This window comes from Triticum aestivum, chromosome 6B, assembly GCF_018294505.1.
Source record: "Triticum aestivum cultivar Chinese Spring chromosome 6B, IWGSC CS RefSeq v2.1, whole genome shotgun sequence".
Taxonomy (NCBI): domain Eukaryota; kingdom Viridiplantae; phylum Streptophyta; class Magnoliopsida; order Poales; family Poaceae; genus Triticum; species Triticum aestivum.
Genome location: NC_057810.1, coordinates 32924315 through 32940806, shown reverse-complemented (window position 1 = coordinate 32940806; position 16492 = coordinate 32924315). Strand labels below are relative to the sequence as shown.

The 16492-nt window shown below is 47.7% G+C and overlaps 1 protein-coding gene across 1 annotated transcript; it reads right to left on the bottom strand.

Moving 5' to 3' along the window:
* Positions 1 to 534: 534 nt before the first annotated feature.
* LOC123135563 (histone H2B.2-like) lies at positions 535 to 1191 on the bottom strand. Its single transcript, XM_044554670.1, has one exon. It carries the CDS (start codon positions 1106 to 1108, stop codon positions 674 to 676), a length of 435 nt encoding a protein of 144 aa, XP_044410605.1. The 5' UTR covers positions 1109 to 1191; the 3' UTR covers positions 535 to 673.
* Positions 1192 to 16492: the final 15301 nt, after the last annotated feature.

Here is a 16492-nt window from a genome sequence, read left to right as displayed (position 1 = left end):
ACTTTGCGCCTTCACAAAATTGGTTGCTTCGTGATCACAAATTACCTAGTGTAGCAGTACTACAAAGAAAAATTACCTAGTGTGGCAGTACTACAAAGAAAAATTACCTAGTGTAGTATAAAAACATAATAGATGAAAAACTCACATGTCTCAATACTCAAGATGATGGTTGCATCTGGCATGTTCCTTGACTCTAAAAAAACGTAGGTGAACCACATCTAATTTATCTCTTCTTCTTTTTGCGAAAAGCCTCTAATTTATCTCAAGAACCTAATCTGAATCTAATGCATTCTGAATTTCGGAACACTAGTTGGCAAGCTGTTCTTGGCTTCTTGCCATATGGATGACAAGTCCAGAGGTTCATTAGAGGTTCAAAATTAGACTTAAAATTAGAGGTTTCTGTCTGTAGGCTTAGAAACTACAGCAGTAGATAAAATGGCAGCAAATTAAAATTAGATAAACAGAAATTTGCTGACATAAACAAATGGCATCAAGAAGAGTCTGAACTGAAGCGACGCGCAAGCACAATGAACATTGATTCAAACAACAACAACATCACTATTTCTTTCAAGGCCGCGAGCAAGCAACACAATCCTTACAAAGATTGTAACATCATACTGCCAACTACGTACATACAGAACGCATGAAGCGACGAGGATCAAGCCTAAGTTGTCTAGGAGGAGGTGAACTTGGTGACGGCCTTGGTGCCCTCGGAGACGGCGTGCTTGGCGAGCTCCCCGGGGAGGACGAGGCGGACGGAGGTCTGGATCTCCCGGGACGTGATGGTGGGCTTCTTGTTGTAGCGGGCCAGCTTGGCCGACTCCCCGGCGAGCTTCTCGAAGATGTCGTTGATGAAGGAGTTCATGATGGACATGGCCTTGGAGGAGATGCCCACGTCCGGGTGCACCTGCTTCAACACCTTGAAGATGTAGATCTTGTACGTCTCCACGCTCTTCTTCGCCTTGCTGCCCTTCTTCCTGCCCCGCTGCTTCGCCTCGCCGCCGGCCTCCTTGGACGCCGGCGCCCGCTTCTCCGCCTTGGGCTTCTTCCCCGCCGTCGTCTTCTCGGCCGTGGCCACCGGCTTCTTCTCCGCCGCCTTGGGTGCCATGGGTGCTGCTGGTGGTGGTGATTCGAGCGTGTGGTGGGGTGGGGTGTGAGGGGGGCTGCGGATGCTGTGGTGTGCAGAGACGGATGGGGGCGGCGAGGTTATGTAGGGAGCGGGAAGGAGGTGGGATGTGGTTGGCGCCTTGGCGGAGAGGATGGTGCCTCGGATCGATGCCGTGGAGTGGATCCGGCCGTTCAGTGATGCTTGGGATGGACGGACATGATGCGCTTGCGTGCGGATCGATGACGTGGTGGGGCGGCAGGTAGACGACTTCCCGCTGGAGCTGCGCGGATCGATGGCCTGTGGCTGTGGACTCCCATGCACTCGTCGAACGTACGCTCCGGCCATGTCGCGCTGTGTGGGAGCATGAAAAGATGCTCAAAACAAGAAGATGCGCCGGAGGGCCGCTCACTTTATCGAGAGAAGACGTGCGAAAATCTGTTTAGTTAGAGCAACTTCAACGGGGCGACCCATTTTATTCGTTTGGGTCATTCAGACATAAAATTTGGCCCAACGGGGCGACCTAAACGGATGCGGGTGTCCGCCTACTGTCCGTGTAGTGTTCTTCCCGACCCAAACTGGGCGCAAAAGTGGACAAAAATGGGTACGTGACAGACAAAACTGGGCACTCCCCTCGTCCGCTCCTCCCCTCTCGTGTCTGTCCTGGTCCCACCTATCAGTGACCCGCACTTCGTCTGCAACCGTCGCGTCGTATTTCCTCCGCACCCGCCGCGAAGAAGCCAACGACGCAGGCCACCGCATAGCTCACCGGCGAGGCTACCAGCATAGGGCACTGCGGTGCTCGCCGTCGCCCTTGAAGGCCGGGCGCCAGATGTGGCGGAGGCGGCGGAACTGGACCGGCTGGTTCAGGGAAGGCAGCGGCAGCGGGCGCTGGAGGAGGAGGGGTCGGGCAGTCGGGAGCGGGGCATCCTAGTCAGCGGCTTAGTGGGAATCGTTGTTGGAGGCGTCCCCATCGGTGCCCTCCTCGTCTTCGTCAAAGGAGCAGTAGGGCGCGGCAGAGGCGGGGTCGTCGGCCATGGTGGCGGGGCCGTGGGGGGGGGGACGCGGCGGCACAGGCCACTGCCGCGGAGGAGCGCGGCGGCGCGAGAGGAAAGCTTGTCCGCTTTTTGCATCTTGTGTGTTGGGTTCATCCACCGGCCACTCGTGTCCGCCTCATATCCGCTAGGCGAACGAGCGACCCCTCATGTCTGCTAGGCGGACGAGCAACCCAAACGGACAAAATCCATGTCCGTTTGGGTCGCCCCATTAGAGTTGCTCTTAAGGCCTAGCTAGATTGGGCGTGAAGCACCACAATACATACAACATGTCAGGGAAGACAACACCTATACCACACCTAGCCAGAGACTCGGGCGCCTTCGCTGCACACAGAAAACCGTTGCATTAGTCCGGGCTTGTCACAAGATTGTCCGCGAACCATGAGGACACGAGAGTGGAATGGTATGTCCCATAAATCGAACATATGCCGCTTCAATCGAACGAGGTTGACTGACATGGCTCACCCGACGAACCTCACATGTGAAGGATGCTCCTACTGCCCACCGACGACGAATTATCATCGTTGACCCCATGTTCGCCACATGGGCGAAATGTTGGAAATATGCCCTAGAGGCAATAATAAAAGTATTATTATATTTCATTGTTCATGATAATTGTCTTTTATTCATGCTATAACTGTATTATCCGGAAATCGTAATACACGTGTGAATACTTAGACCACACAATGTCCCTGGTAAGCCTCTAGTTGACCAGCTCGTTGTGATCAACAGATAGTCATGGTTTCCTGACTATGGACATTGGATGTCGTTGATAACGAGATCACATCATTAGGAGAATGATGTGATGGACAAGACCCAATCCTAAGCATAGCATAAAAGATCGTGTAGTTCGTTTTGCTAGAGCTTTGCAAGTGTCAAGTATCTCTTCCTTCGACCATGAGATCGTGTAACTCCCGGATACCGTAAGAGTGCCTTGGGTGTACCAAACGTCACAACGTAACTGGGTGACTATAAAGGTACATTACAGGTATCTCTGAAAGTAGCTGTTGGGTTGACACAGATCGAGACTGGGATTTGTCACTCCGTATGACGGAGAGGTATCTCTGGGCCCACTCGGTAATGCATCATCATATTGAGCTCAATGTGACCAAGGTGTTGGACACGGGATCATGCATTACGGTACGAGTAAAGTGACTTGCCGGTAACGAGACTGAACAAGGTATTGGGATACCGACGATCGAGTCTCGGGCAAGTAACGTACCGATTGACAAAGGGAATTGCATACAGGGTTTGATCGAATCCTCGACATAGTGGTTCATCCGATGACAACATCGAGGAGCATGTGGGAGCCATCATGGGTATCCAGATCCAGCTGATGGTTATTGACTGAGAGAGTCTCGGTCATGTCTGCATGTCTCCCGAACCCGTAGGGTCTACACACTTAAGGTTCAGTTACGCTAGGGTTATAGGGATATGTATATGCAGTAACCCGAATGTTGTTCGGAGTCCCGGATGAGATCCCGGACGTCACGAGGAGTTCCGGAATGGTCCGGAGGTAAAGATTTATATATGGGAAGTCCTGTTTCGGGCATCGGGACAAGTTTTGGGGTTATCGGTATTGTACCGGGACCACCGGAAGGGTCCCGGGGGTCCACCGGGTGGGTCCACCTGTCCCGGGGGGCACATGGGCTGTAAGGGGGTGCGCCTTGGCCTAATGGGCCAAGGGCACCAGCCCCACATAGGCCCATGCGCCTAGGGTTCAAGGGGGCAAGAGTCCTAGGAGGGTAAGGCACCTCCTAGGTGCCTTGGGGGGAGGGAAAACCCCCCTTGGCCGCCGCACCCCCTAGGAGATTGGATCTCCTAGGGCCGGCCACCCCCCCTTGGCACCCCTATATATAGTGGGGGAGAGGAGGGACTTCATACCTGAACGCCCTGGCCTTTGGTTGCCTCCTTCTCCCTCCCCAACACCTCCTCCACCTCCATAGTGCTTAGCGAAGCTCTGCCGGAGTACTGCAGCTCCATCAACACCACGCCGTCGTGCTGCTGCTGGTGCCATCTCCCTCAACCTCTCCTCCCTTCCTTGCTGGATCAAGAAGGAGGAGACGTGGCTGTTCCGTACGTGTGTTGAACGCGGAGGTGCCGTCCGTTCGGCGCAGGTCATCGGTGATTTGGATCACGTCGAGTACGACTACATCATCACCTTGCAAGCTTCCGCACGCGATCTACAAGTGGTATGTAGATGCAAACTCTCTCCCTAGACTCGTTGCTTAGATGAACTCATAGATGGATCTTGGTGAAACCGTAGGAAAAATTTTAATTTTCTGCAACGTTCCCCAACAGTGGCATCATGAGCTAGGTCTATGCGTAGTTCTCTTTGCACGAGTAGAACACAACTTTGTTGTGGGCGTGGATTTTGTCATCTTACTTGCCTCTACTAGTCTTTTCTTGCTCAACGGTATTGTGGGATGAAGCGGCCCGGACCAACCTTACACGTACTCTTACGTGAGACCGGTTCCACCGACTGACATGCACAAGTTGCATAAGGTGGCTGGCGGGTGTCTGTCTCTCCCACCTTAGTTGGAGCGGAATCGATGAACAGGGCCCTTATGAAGGGTAAATAGAAGTTGACAAAATCACGTTGTGGTGATTCGTAGGTAAGAAAACGTTCTTGCTAGAACCCAATTGCAGCCACGTAAAAGATGCAACAACAATTAGAGGACGTCTAACTTGTTTTTGCAGCGATTGATCATGTGATGTGATATGGCCAGAAGTTGTGATGAATGATGAATTGTGATGTATGAGATCATGTTCTTTGTAATAGGATTCACGACTTGCATGTCGATGAGTATGACAACCGGCAGGAGCCATAGGAGTTGTCATTATTTTTTGTATGACCTGCGTGTCATTGAATAACGCCATGTAAACTACTTTACTTTATTGCTAAACGTTAGTCATAGAAGTAGAAGTAGTCGTTGGCGTGACAACTTCATGAAGACACGATGATGGAGATCATGATGATGGAGATCATGGTGTCAAGCCGGTGACAAGATGATCATGGAGCCCCGAAGATGAAGATCAATGGAGCTATATGATATTGGCCATATCATGTCACAACTATATAATTGCATGTGATGTTTATTATGTATTATGCATCTTGTTTACTTAGGACGACGGTAGTAAATAAGATGATCCCTTATAAAATTTCAAGAAGTGTTCTCCCCTAACTGTGCACCGTTGCTACAGTTCGTCGTTTCTAAGCACCACGTGATGATCGGGTGTGATGGATTCTTACGTTCACATACAACGGGTGTAAGACAGTTTTACACAGCGAAAACACTTAGGGTTAACTTGACGAGCCTAGCATGTGCAGACATGGCCTCGGAACACGGAGACCGAAAGGTCGAACACGAATCGTATAGAAGATACGATCAACATGAAAATGTTCACCGACGATGACTAGTCCGTCTCACGTGATGATCGGACACGGGCTACTCGACTCGGATCGTGTAACACTTAGATGACTAAAGGGATGTCTAATCTAAGTGGGAGTTCATAATTTGATTAGAACTTTATTATCATGAACTTAGTCTAAAACCTTTGCAAATATGTCTTGTAGATCAATGGCCAACGCTAATGTCAACATGAACTTCAACGCGTTCCTAGAGAAAACCAAGCTGAAAGATGATGGCAGCAACTATACGGACTGGGTCCGGAACCTGAGGATCATCCTCATAGCTGCCAGGAAACAATATGTCCTAGAAGAACCGCTAGGTGACGCTCCCGTCCCAGAGAACCAAGACATTATGAATGCTTGGCAGTCTCGCGCTGATGATTACTCCCTCGTTCAGTGCGGCATGCTTTACAGCTTAGAACCGGGGCTCCAAAAGCGTTTTGAGCATCACGGAGCATATGAGATGTTCGAAGAGCTGAAACTAGTTTTCCAAGCTCATGCCCGGGTCGAGAGATATGATGTCTCCGACAAGTTCTACAGTTGTAAGATGGAGGAAAACAGTTCTGTCAGTGAGCACATCCTGAAGATGTCTGGGTTGCACAACCGTATGACCCAGCTGAACATTAACCTCCCAGATGAGGCGGTCATTGACAGAATCCTCCAGTCGCTCCCACCAAGCTACAAGAGCTTTGTGATGAACTACAACATGCAGGGAATGGAAAAGACCATTCCTGAAGTGTTCTCGATGCTGAAGTCAGCAGAGGCTGAAATCAAGAAAGAACATCAAGTGTTGATGGTCAATAAGACCACTAAGTTCAAGAAGGGCAAGGGTAAGAAGAACTTCAAGAAGGACGGCAAAGATGTTGCCGCGCCTGGTAAGCCAGTTACCGGGAAGAAGTCAAAGAATGGACCCAAGCCTGAGACTGAGTGCTTTTATTGCAAGGGGAAGGGTCACTGGAAGCGGAACTGCCCCAAATACTTAGCGGATAAGAAGGCCGGCAACACCAAAGGTATATTTGATATACATGTGATTGATGTGTACCTTACCAGTACTCGTAGTAACTCCTGGGTATTTGATACCGGTGCCGTTGCTCATATTTGTAACTCACAGCAGGAGCTGCGGAATAAACGGAGACTGGCGAAGGACGAGGTGACGATGCGCGTCGGGAATGGTTCCAGAGTCGATGTGATCGCCGTCGGCACGCTGCCTCTACATTTACCTACGGGATTAGTTTTGAACCTTAATAATTGTTATTTAGTGCCAAGTTTGAGCATGAACATTGTATCTGGATCTCGTTTAATACGAGATGGCTACTCATTTAAGTCTGAGAATAATGGTTGTTCGATTTATATGAGAGATATGTTTTATGGTCATGCTCCGATGGTCAATGGTTTATTCTTAATGAATCTCGAGCGTAATATTACACATGTTCATAGTGTAGATGCCAAAAGATTTAAAGTTGATAACGATAGTCCCACATACTTGTGGCACTGCCGCCTTGGTCACATTGGTGTCAAGCGCATGAAGAAGCTCCATGCCGATGGACTTTTAGAGTCTCTTGATTATGAATCGTTTGACACGTGCGAACCATGCCTCTTGGGCAAAATGACCAAGACTCCGTTCTCCGGAACAATGGAGCGAGCAACCAACTTGTTGGAAATCATACATACCGATGTGTGCGGTCCAATGAGCGTTGAGGCTCGCGGAGGATATTGTTATGTTCTCACTCTCACAGATGACTTGAGTAGATATGGGTATGTCTACTTAATGAAACACAAGTCTGAGACCTTTGAAAAGTTCAAGGAATTTCAGAATGAGGTGGAGAATCAACGTGACCGAAAGATAAAATTCTTACGATCAGATCGTGGAGGAGAATACTTAAGTCACGAATTTGGTACACACTTAAAGAAATGTGGAATCGTTTCACAGCTCACGCCGCCTGGAACACCTCAGCGAAACGGTGTGTCCGAACGTCGTAATCGCACTCTATTGGATATGGTGCGGTCTATGATGTCTCTTACCAATTTACCGCTATCATTTTGGGGATACGCTCTAGAGACAGCTACATTCACTTTAAATAGGGCACCGTCTAAATTCGTTGAGACGACACCGTATGAATTATGGTTTGGAAAGAAACCTAAGCTGTCGTTTCTAAAAGTTTGGGGATACGAAGCTTATGTCAAGAAACTTCAACCTGAAAAGCTCGAACCCAAGTCGGAAAAATGCGTATTCATAGGATACCCTAAGGAAACTATAGGGTATACCTTCTACTTAAGATCCGAAGGCAAGATCTTTGTTGCCAAGAACGGATGCTTTCTGGAAAAAGAGTTTCTCTCGAAAGAAGTAAGTGGGAGGAAAGTAGAACTCGATGAAGTACTACCTCTTGAGCGGGATAGTGCCGCAGCACAGGAAACCGTTCCTGTGATGCCCACACCAACTGAAGAGGAAAACCATGATAATGATCAAGGTACTTCAGATCAAGTTACTGCTGAACTTCGTAGGTCCACAAGGACACGTTCCGCACCAGAGTGGTACGGCAACCCTGTCCTGGAAATCATGTTGTTAGACAACAATGAACCTTCGAACTATGAAGAAGCAATGACGGGCCCGGATTCCAACAAATGGCTTGAAGCCATGAAATCCGAGATAGAATCCATGTATGAAAACAAAGTATGGACTTTGACAGACTTGCCCGATGATCGGCGAGCGATAGAAAACAAATGGATCTTTAAGAAGAAGACGGACGCGGATGGTAATGTTACCATCTATAAAGCTCGACTTGTCGCTAAGGGTTATCGACAGGTTCAAGGGATTGACTACAACGAGACATTCTCTCCCGTAGCGAAGCTAAAGTCCGTCCGAATCATGTTAGCAATTGCCGCATACTATGATTATGAGATATGGCAGATGGACGTCAAAACAGCATTCCTTAACGGGCATCTTAAGGAAGAACTGTATATGATGCAGCCGGAAGGTTTTGTCGATCCTCAGAACGCTAACAAAGTATGCAAGCTCCAGCGATCCATTTATGGACTGGTGCAAGCATCTCGGAGTTGGAACATTCGCTTTGATGAGATGATCAAAGCGTTTGGGTTTATGCAGACTTATGGAGAAGCCTGCGTTTACAAGAAAGTGAGTGGGAGCTCTGTAGCATTTCTCATATTATATGTAGATGACATACTCCTGATGGGAAATAATATAGAATTTCTGGACAGCATTAAGGCCTACTTGAATAAGTGTTTTTCAATGAAGGACCTTGGAGAAGCTGCTTATATATTAGGCATCAAGATCTATAGAGATAGATCGAGACGCCTCATAGGTCTTTCACAAAGCACATACCTTGATAAGATTTTGAAGAGATTCAGAATGGATCAGTCCAAGAAGGGGTTCTTGCCTATGTTACAAGGTATGAGACTGAGCTCAGCTCAGTCACCGACCACGGCAAAAGATAAAGAAGAGATGAGTGTCATCCCCTATGCTTCAGCCATAGGATCTATTATGTATGCCATGCTGTGTACCAGACCCGATGTAAACCTTGCCGTAAGTTTGGTAGCAAGATACCAAAGTAATCCCGGCAAGGAACACTGGACAGCGGTCAAGAATATCCTGAAGTACCTGAAAAGGACAAAGGACATGTTTCTCGTTTATGGAGGAGACGAAGAGCTCGTCGTAAAGGGTTACGTCGACGCTAGCTTCGACTCAGATCTGGATGACTCTAAGTCACAAACCGGATACGTGTATATGTTGAATGGTGGAGCAGTAAGCTGGTGCAGCTGCAAGCAGAGCGTCGTGGCGGGATCTACGTGTGAAGCGGAGTACATGGCAGCCTCGGAGGCAGCACATGAAGCGATTTGGGTGAAGGAGTTCATCACCGACCTAGGAGTCATACCCAATGCGTCGGGGCCGATCAAACTCTTCTATGACAACACTGGAGCTATTGCCCTCGCAAAGGAGCCCAGGTTTCACAAGAAGACCAGGCACATCAAGCGTCGTTTCAACTCCATCCGTGAAAATGTTCAAGATGGAGACATAGAGATTTGCAAAGTGCACACGGATCTGAATGTCGCAGATCCGCTGACTAAACCTCTCTCGCGTGCAAAACATGATCAACACCAGAACTCTATGGGTGTTTGATTCATCACAATGTAACTAGATTAGTGACTCTAGTGCAAGTGGGAGACTGTTGGAAATATGCCCTAGAGGCAATAGTAAAAGTATTATTATATTTCATTGTTCATGATAATTGTCTTTTATTCATGCTATAACTGTATTATCCGGAAATCGTAATACACGTGTGAATACTTAGACCACACAATGTCCCTGGTAAGCCTCTAGTTGACCAGCTTGTTGTGATCAACAGATAGTCATGGTTTCCTGACTATGGACATTGGATGTCGTTGATAACGAGATCACATCATTAGGAGAATGATGTGATGGACAAGACCCAATCCTAAGCATAGCATAAAAGATCGTGTAGTTCGTTTTGCTAGAGCTTTGCAAGTGTCAAGTATCTCTTCCTTCGACCATGAGATCGTGTAACTCCCGGATACCGTAAGAGTGCCTTGGGTGTACCAAACGTCACAACGTAACTGGGTGACTATAAAGGTACATTACAGGTATCTCTGAAAGTAGCTGTTGGGTTGACACGGATCGAGACTGCGATTTGTCACTCCGTATGAGCTCAATGTGACCAAGGTGTTGGACACGGGATCATGCATTACGGTACGAGTAAAGTGACTTGCCGGTAACGAGACTGAACAAGGTATTGGGATACCGACGATCGAGTCTCGGGCAAGTAACGTACCGATTGACAAAGGGAATTGCATACAGGGTTTGATCGAATCCTCGACATAGTGGTTCATCCGATGACAACATCGAGGAGCATGTGGGAGCCATCATGGGTATCCATATCCCGCTGATGGTTATTGACTGAGAGAGTCTCGGTCATGTCTGCATGTCTCCCGAACCCGTAGGGTCTACACACTTAAGGTTCAGTTACGCTAGGGTTATAGGGATATGTATATGCAGTAACCCGAATGTTGTTCGGAGTCCCGGATGAGATCCCGGACGTCACGAGGAGTTCCGAAATGGTCCGGAGGTAAAGATTTATATATGGGAAGTCCTGTTTCGGGCATCGGGACAAGTTTTGGGGTTATCGGTATTGTACCGGGACCACCGGAAGGGTCCCGGGGGTCCACCGGGTGGGTCCACCTGTCCCGGGGGGCCACATGGGCTGTAAGGGGGTGCGCCTTGGCCTAATGGGCCAAGGGCACCAGCCCCACATAGGCCCATGCGCCTAGGGTTCAAGGGGGCAAGAGTCCTAGGAGGGTAAGGCACCTCCTAGGTGCCTTGGGGGGAGGGAAAACCCCCCTTGGCCGCCGCACCCCCTAGGAGATTGGATCTCCTAGGGCCGGCCACCCCCCTTGGCACCCCTATATATAGTGGGGGAGAGGAGGGACTTCATACCTGAACGCCCTGGCCTTTGGTTGCCTCCTTCTCCCTCCCCAACACCTCCTCCACCTCCATAGTGCTTAGCGAAGCTCTGCCGGAGTACTGCAGCTCCATCAACACCACGCCGTCGTGCTGCTGCTGGTGCCATCTCCCTCAACCTCTCCTCCCTTCCTTGCTGGATCAAGAAGGAGGAGACGTGGCTGTTCCGTACGTGTGTTGAACGCGGAGGTGCCGTCCGTTCGGCGCAGGTCATCGGTGATTTGGATCACGTCGAGTACGACTACATCATCACCTTGCAAGCTTCCGCACGCGATCTACAAGTGGTATGTAGATGCAAACTCTCTCCCTAGACTCGTTGCTTAGATGAACTCATAGATGGATCTTGGTGAAACCGTAGGAAAAATTTTAATTTTCTGCAACGTTCCCCAACACGAAACCACGCTAGTCATCACCGGCCAACTCCCCAAGCCATGAGTCCCTCCGACCGGCACCTCCAAAATGATGCCCTCAAGAGGGAATGCGCGCAACACCAAGCAAAGCTAACAACATTGCCATAGCCCAATTCGGTAAACCAGATCTAGGTTTTCTCCCGGAGCTTGTCAGAAGGGAAAGTAAGGACTGCCACCTTGACACCTCCAACAAGGAAATGACGATCGAAGGTGCATTCGTCGGGGTACAACTTTCGCCGGCAACCTCACCCTCCAAGCCCCACGACTCTGTCAGCCCCCTAACAAGCCACTACGCATCGCACCACTCACTTAGCATCCCCGTCCGGCTCCTCCATCGCGCCGCAACGTTCGCACGCGCGACAAGACGCCACTAGGAGCGCGCACCACGCGGATCTGGGCCGCAAATACCTTCTGTTCACTCCCTACTGCACCGGCCTACCCCAGCTCATCGCGCATAGTGCGGATCTGGACCACGTGCACCTTCTCATCGCGCCCAGTCTCGCATGCAAATGCTCGCTTGGCACATCGGGAACTGGACCGCGCCGTCGTGCCTCTGCCTGGATCTGGAGCAACCATCCACCTCTATGCTACCTGAGAGTATCCTTATCTCCTACCTTATGGTTTAGGTAGCTTGTTGTTTGGGGGAAAATACAAAGGAGAACATGGGTACCCGCGCACCCTATATGCAAAAAAAATAGTAATTCAAAAAAAGTTCAAAAAGTCCCGAAACTTCTTTGGTATCAAACATGATCAAATATTATAGTCGTATAAAAAGATTCGTCAGCGAAAGACTTTTGTTGTATTCTGAGTCGAAGATTCGGCAAAAAACACTATATACAAGTACTATACACGCTATAATGTCGTCATAGACTTCTCTTTTTTGCCCCGAAGTCAAAACGAATAATTTCTTGTCCACACTTTTTATACGAGTAGAATACCTAATCATGTTTGATTTCAAAAAAGATTTATAATTTTTTGATTTTTTTTTTGGATTACTAAATTTTTTGGCGCATATAGGGTGCGCCAGAACCCGAGAGCACCAAGTTCCCATCCGTTGTTTGGGTTCTTAGTCCTGCTTCTTATGGGATGTGTACTCCTCATTGTAGCTTGATTAGTAGCAGTAAGTTGGTCCCTCTAATGGCACTATAGTATTAGTGTTGATGTGGTGTTGTTTTGCGGTTGATGTGTTCCTTATATGGTGTGGGAGATGATTCTGGCAGATTCCTCGGTAGGGTATCCCAGCGTGGTGATTAGGTTAGAGGGAAAACAAGAACCGAGTTCACCAAGGTTCAGGCCCTCGCGATGGAGGTAAACCCCTACTCCTGCTACGTGTATATTTTGATTATGGTGTAAAAAGTACATGTAATACCGAAGGATTGTAATGCCTAAGATGTTTTGTCGACTAGCCCAAACCTGGCTTATTTAAGATAACACGGCCCCTAGGGCTATAACAGTCCTAGTTGACTATGTCGGTGGAGAGGAGTCCTCCAAGGATCCGACTTCTTTGTCTTGAATGAAAAGGCCTCCAAATTCTTTCTCCTGGAGGGCCAATGGGCTGACATGATGGCCCAGGTGGAATCAGCCTAGGGGCCCTCGGGCCATCCTACCTGGACCTGTAACCGACATGGTGAGGTACCCCGTGGCCGTAACACCATTGGTTGACCGGTGATACAAAGGCCACTGCTAGGCGTCGGCTCATCGGCCCAAATTTGGGCCGGTCGCATCGCAGCCCCATGATGCGTGCGCCTCGGGCCGCACGATTCAACGCTCCTCCCCCCCCCCCCCCCCCGCATCATCCCCTTCTTCTTCCTCATGTCTGCCTTCTTCTCCCGCATCATCAATCGGAAAAAAAGGGAGCAATAGCCGGGCGTCGGGGGAACAAAAGTTGCGGCGTGCGCCAGCGACCCTCGGTGTATTCCCCTCGCCGGAGATGAGAGCGCTGCCGCACACGCAGGCTCGCCGCCATCGCAGACCTGCCATGGCTCCTATGACAGGCCATGCTATGGTCCTCAAGCTCCCGAAGCCGTGCGACCCGGCTGCGTCCGGGGATGCTGGAACCGTCCAGTCCTGGCGTGCGACCGACGAGCACCCAACCCCCTGCTACAACCCCCCTGCTACAACAGATTTAGAGAAAGCTTCAACCATGAAAAAAGCTACAACCGGCGTCGAAGAAAAAGCTTCAAACATGGAATAAAGCTTCAAGCGGCATCAAGAAAAGATTCAACCAATGTGAAAAAATGTTTCGATCGGAATGGGAAAAAGCTTCAGCCATGGCAGAAAAGCTTCAAAGCATGGAAAAAAGCTTCAAGCGGCATCAAGAAAAGATTCAAGCGGCATCAAGAAAAGATTCAACCGGTGTGAAAAAAATGTTTCGATCTGAATGGGAAAAAGCTTCAGCCATGGCAGAAAAGCTTCATCCGGTGTGGGAAAAAGCTTCAAGCGGCATCAAGAAAAGATTCAACCGGTGTGAAAAAATGTTTCGATCTGAATAGGAAAAAGCTTCAGCCATGACAGAAAAGCTTCATCCGATGTGGAAAAAAGCTTCAATCGGTATGGAAAAAAGCTTCCACCATGAAGCTTTCAAAAAACGAGTATTGGTGAGAGCTATGGGGCGACGGCGAAAGCTGCAACGAGCGTTGATGAGAGCTACAAGCGGCTATGGAAAAAGGTTCAACGGTTGCGGCTCCGGCGTGGTCGGTTGCAGCTCCGGCGTGGCCGGGTTCGGCGAGGCAGAGCTCCGGTGGGGCGGATCCAAGCAGATCTGGCCGAGGGCCGCCAGATCGGCTGATTCCCGTGGTCGCGGCACCCTGGGAGGCCTGCAGGCAGTGATGGTAAACCATGGCGGCAGGGCCTGAGAAGGAAGCAGAGAAGGAGCGAGGGAGATGAGCGGTAAAGAAGAAAAAAAAGAGAAGGATAGGAGGGATGTATGCGTGTGGGCCCCTTTGACCACGTGGCGCGTGCGTGGACCGGCCGAACGCTCGACCGATGCGCTGTTCCCAAACGTTTCCCTGATACAAAAGCCCTCGGTTGCACCATAGCAAGTTATCACAAGGATGGACGGGCACTCATATGAGCGCGTCTGCAAGCTTGTCCACTTGTACCGATGGTCGGCCACAAGCTATAGATTTGACAAAACAGAAGATGAGTAGTGGTATGAGCGCATTCGATCATACCACAATTGAACCAGAATCACTGCTCATGCCGATTCACAAAAGTATTTTATTGGAACATGTCTACATCACGCGTCAACGTGCCTGTCTGTCTATGCTGGAAGATTAAAACGTCTTTAGATCCCCCCTTAACTCTTTAGCTAGAATGAAACACCTGAACTGTTTTCCCTAGCTTATTTTTCTAAAGCAGAAAATATCTAAACAATCATCCCCCGAATTTCAGAAATACCACACACCTGTTTTTCCAAACAAATTTAAAATTTGAACGGGGAAGCAAATTGGAGAAAAATTCACCAGCCAAAATATGAGGGATAAACTAGAGGGAAACCCCTATTGGACGGTCGTGGTATTTCTGAAATTCATAATGACGAGCAAACGCACGGGAATCGAGCGGGATCTAGTGCACTTGACCGACCTAGTTATGTGATTTGTTACTTTCGGTTTTAGGAACCTTCAAGAATGTTCATCTCTGGTTTTATCTATTTTCGGAACCTCCCAGAAGGTTTTTTCCCTATTTTTTTCATTTTCCTTTTTTCTTTCCCCCTTTCGTTTCCCTTTATTTTATTTCCTTTTTAACAAATGTTCAGAAATTTTAAAATGTTTGCATTTTAAATTTATTCACAAATTCCAGTAATTTTGCGAAATTCAAAATATGTTCCCATTTGCAAATATTTCTGCACAAATTTTAAAGATGTTAATGTTTTGAAATTTTGCTTGTAAACTCAAAAAATGATCGCGAACTTAAAAAATGTTCCCGGTTTCAAATTTTGTTCATGTTTTAAAATTTTGTTCTGAAATTCAAAAAAAGGTCTAGTAATTTTAAAAAAGTTCACACTTTTATTTTTTGTTCTGAAATCTAAACAATGTTTAGGAATTTCAAATAATGTTTCAGCTTTCCAAATTTGTTCACAAATTAAATAAAATCATGTTTTCAAAATTCGTTCGCAAATACAATAATGTTCATGATTTGGAAACAGTGTTTGTTATTTTAAAAAAATGCCATGTTTTCAAGTCTTTTCATGTTTGTCAAAAAATGTTCACGTTTCTAAAAATGTTTGTAAATTCAAACAATATTGAATTATTCAATGTTGTTCCTCTTTCCTCCAAAAATGTAGTATTGCAGCAAATATTTAAAACTTAAAAAAAATCACGGTTGAAATTTCAAAATAAGTTGAAATGTATCGCGGCTGATAGTTCATATAAACTCGGATACCTTCTTAGACATGAAGTCGCAGGTAGTGCAGTGGCTAAAAAAAACTCATTCCTTGATAAAAAAAAATGTATACGGTATACCCACTCTACATTTAACATTTTTTTTTCATTCATCAGCTTTACTGAAATTCTTGCTTATTATTTTTCCCACCATGCAACATCAACTTGCTTATTTACCCAGGAATCTTGTGCACTCCGGTGAAGAACATTTTTCTACTTTACTCTTTGAAGGCATTCCGGTGAATCTTGTTCTACTTGCTTACTCTAAATTTCTCAATATTTTTTATGTTGGAGCTAGTTATTTTAGTTTGCATCTAGCAGCCAAAACGTTCTCAGGTCTGTGGTTTGTAACCTACATCAAACTATCCGAACTTCAGATCGCATGTAGTCTGTGGTTTGTCAAAGAGAGCAGTAACCAGCTCAACTACAGAGGTTACGTTGCCTGCAAAATGCTTCGGCATGGTCAAGATCTAATTTGAAATGTTTGACTGCAGGACTTCTGATGCATCTTGCTTATCCAATTCAATTAGCACCATCATCAATTTATAAGCTGCGATGCAGGGAGAGCTAGTTCTTCATAGATTCAGACAGATCAACGGAAAATTTCGGATGCTGGAAGAGAGAATTTCGCAGTACA